This window comes from Gastrolobium bilobum, unplaced genomic scaffold, assembly GCF_033153095.1.
Source record: "Gastrolobium bilobum isolate Gb01-03AN ecotype WA unplaced genomic scaffold, APGP_CSIRO_Gbil_v1 utg17104, whole genome shotgun sequence".
In the NCBI taxonomy this organism is placed as follows: domain Eukaryota; kingdom Viridiplantae; phylum Streptophyta; class Magnoliopsida; order Fabales; family Fabaceae; genus Gastrolobium; species Gastrolobium bilobum.
This window is the reverse complement of record NW_026899244.1, coordinates 30,682-34,063: the sequence shown is the minus strand read 5'-3', so window position 1 is coordinate 34,063 and position 3,382 is coordinate 30,682. Positions and strand designations below refer to the sequence as shown.

The window sequence follows — 3,382 nt, the reverse complement described above, 5'->3', positions numbered from 1 at the left end:
AAAGTAATTTTTATCTCTTTTTTATTTTAAAAATGTTTTTTTTTAAAGTTAAAATTATTTAATTTTTATAAAAATATTTAGCTTTTGAAAAAAAAATTGACTTTTGACTTTTGCTTTTTTTAAAAGTTAAAATTTTTAGCTTCTAAAAAAAATAAATTTTTGACTTTTTTTTTACTTCTGCTTTTTTTAAAAATAGACATTCAAACAAATTTAGAAATATATTTTTTTAAAAAAAATAACTTTTGAAGAAAAAAAAAACATTCAAACGAGCCCTTAAATGCACTGTTTATGAAACATTGGCGAAGCCCACAAACAACTGGACACCAAACAATGGACAAATTTTTGATACATCCAATATACCCAACTCGGTATATCTTTTTTTTAAAAGAAGAAATTTTTTCAATGTGATTGAATTTGTTTTTTTCAAAAGTGATAAAAAAAAAATTCAAATATAAAAAATAAAATTATACCGAGTTGTATACATATAATGCACTAAAGATTTGTCCTTATACAACCATCATATCTTAAGAGAAACCGATTTGAAAACTCAACAACCATCATATCTTGAGAGAAACTGATTTGAAAACTCAATATCACTTCTTTCCCCTTAACTTTTTGTTACAATTATTGGCAGCTTTTGGGACCCCGTTAACTTCCAGAATAGGAGAATTGCGTTATTATCAATAAAAATAAAGATTGTGCAAAACCAGCGACAACTCGGTCCACTATCTTTAGTGTATTTGATCATTTTCTAATATTGAGCATGGAGTTTGCTTTTTTGTTTACTGAAAATGTTCCCACTCTCTCTATATTGCTTGCCACGTGTTATTTGCCGTGCCAACTCTGAGTAACAACAAACCAACGGCCATCTTATGCTTTGGACGGACCATACCTTAGTCAAAACAACATTTACTGTACCAGTATGCCAATGTCTCTGTCTGTGCATGTAACTAGTCAATTCTAAGTCCACCAGCGGGAACCTATTTAGATGCTATAAGAAGAAGTGTAAGGATTAAGACAAGTAGGAATCTGAAGCCTTGAATTGCCAACTCAACCAGATTGATTAGTAGTGTCCCAATGCTCCAATCATAATACATGCAAAACTCGGTGGCAACACAGGACATAGCGTAATGCTGAGATCATAAAAGATAACACTTCACCAAATAATATTCATCTCCCACTTCCTACCCTTTGCACCCATTAATCATTCCTCCCCTTTTTTTTATGCTTATTTAAGAGCAAGCCCTCTCAATTGCCACACCCCTCTACCACAAAGCAGTCTTGCAAAACCATTCTGATATGAAAGAAGGGTTACTATGACCTTCATCAGAGAGCAAGTTCATGATCAGGTGTCAATCAATAAACAAAATGTGGAATGAGGAATGTCGATCACAGAACATTGCCAACTACGAAAATATGACCTCGGAAGATGATAACATAGGAGAATGGTTGAGTTTAGGCCTCATAGGAGACATGCCTCTGGAAGCAGCTAAGCAAAACCCAGAATCCCAATCAAAACCTCTCCACAACAAGGTATTCTCATGCAACTTCTGTATGAGAAAGTTTTACAGTTCACAAGCCTTGGGTGGTCACCAAAATGCACACAAAAGGGAAAGAGAAGCAGCTAGAAGTTACCAATCTCAGAGGATGATGACAACATCAATGGGGCTTTGTTACTCTTCTTTGGCTACTAGATCACTGGGATTACAAACCCACTCGCTTGTGCACAAGCCAAGTAGAGAAAAGCCAACTATGTTGGCTCGATTCAGTGATTCCAGTTCAGGGATTGGAATGGCATGGACACCCTTTATGCTTGAACAAGCTGTGGATTTCATATGGCCAGGAAGCTTTCGAATGGACTCGCCAAAGCAAGAATCAGATATAAATGTGCTTGACTTAGATCTTAGGCTCTGATACATTTGGTCCAACTTCAGAGTCCTGATTTATACTGCTGCTTTATTTTCAATTTTCCTATGTTATATGTTATTTGTGCTAATAAGATGCGAAAGAAACTATTATAGTTGTATTAATTGTTTTGAGATTGAAAACAGCGATGGCGATGTGCATTACATGTTAACAGCACATTACAAATTATCTTCCTTTTCTCCGTTAGAGAAATAGGATATAAAATATAAGATCAATGATACATTCACTTAACGGTTTAAGTTTTTAGATTGAATTGATTTTGTATCGTCCATATTTTATTAATAAATAATTAAATATCATTGAGTCTCTTAGCATGGATAGATGTACTTTTGTATTGTCCACCCTTTAAACCCAATAAGAAACGTATTACCTATTAGAAAAATATAATGCAAAATATGAGATCATTAATATATCTTCGTCTAACATAACCTTAAGCTTTTAGGTTGAATAAAATGGTGGTAATGTCATGATTTTAATAATTTTCCTATCTGTTTCTATTGTTGATAAATGCTTGGTTGGCCAAGATTTTCTCAAGGTAATATGAGAGCAAAATACGAGGAGCTATATGATTATTCTGGGCACAAATCTACCAACAATACGCAAACTTTCTCATCTAGAAATATAGGGTTTTGTAAGCCCCAGATTATTGTCCCAAGGGAAAAATTGTAAAGTGGTGCCTTAAAGAAGTGTATAAAAGTCAACAATGAAAACGAAAACAAAATAGAAGCAAAGAGCAATTGAAACCAAGGAGCTAATTTATCCTAAGTTCAATTTAGCCTTTAAGCACTTGCCATCAGCTCAATCAAATAGAGTTGATGATTCTGAAATGGATAAGAACTGGGTTTATCATTGAAACTTAATTTATGGCGCGCCTTGGGAAAATATAGAAACAAGCAAGTAAAAAAAACAATTTCTGAGAGGCAATGCTTTAAGAACAGAACAAAAAATGAGAAACGAAAAGAGTGTAGTGCCTTTAAGGAAATCATAATTGTTGCAAACAAAGAGCAAGAGTATCAGTGATATAGAGGTAAGAAGATAACAATATTGAAATTATAGGCTTAGGTTGGTATTTTCGCCTCACTGGGTTATTCTCAAAACTCAGCACTGCTCCTATAATGGGTTGAGCTTCGAGTGCCCTTCATTGCCTTTAATACAGATTTTTCTAGCATCAAGTTTTGCTACCTAGAGTGGTTTGCGCATATTTTTATACCCCAAACAACCTTAGAAGTCCAATTAGATTAAGATCCAAGGAAGATTGTGCTTGCTCCTTATTTCTAAGGTAGCATGCAAAGATTGCCTTGGAACAATTCTACACACAATAGATGTTTCTCGATATGGAAATCCCTCTAGCTAGAGAGCCAACTTCCTACGACTTCCCTTAACGTTAGTTAACTAGAACAATAAAATAGAAACATCATAAAATCCATTAATGGCAACAAGCTTACATCAAGAGTTC

The 3,382-nt window shown here is 34.0% G+C and overlaps 1 protein-coding gene across 1 annotated transcript; it reads left to right on the top strand.

The window, feature by feature from the left end:
• Positions 1-1,378: 1,378 nt before the first annotated feature.
• LOC133288727 (zinc finger protein 7-like) lies at positions 1,379-1,914 on the top strand. Its single transcript, XM_061486546.1, has one exon. It carries the CDS (start codon positions 1,417-1,419, stop codon positions 1,912-1,914), a length of 498 nt encoding a protein of 165 aa, XP_061342530.1. The 5' UTR covers positions 1,379-1,416.
• The last annotated feature ends 1,468 nt before the right edge of the window (positions 1,915-3,382 follow it).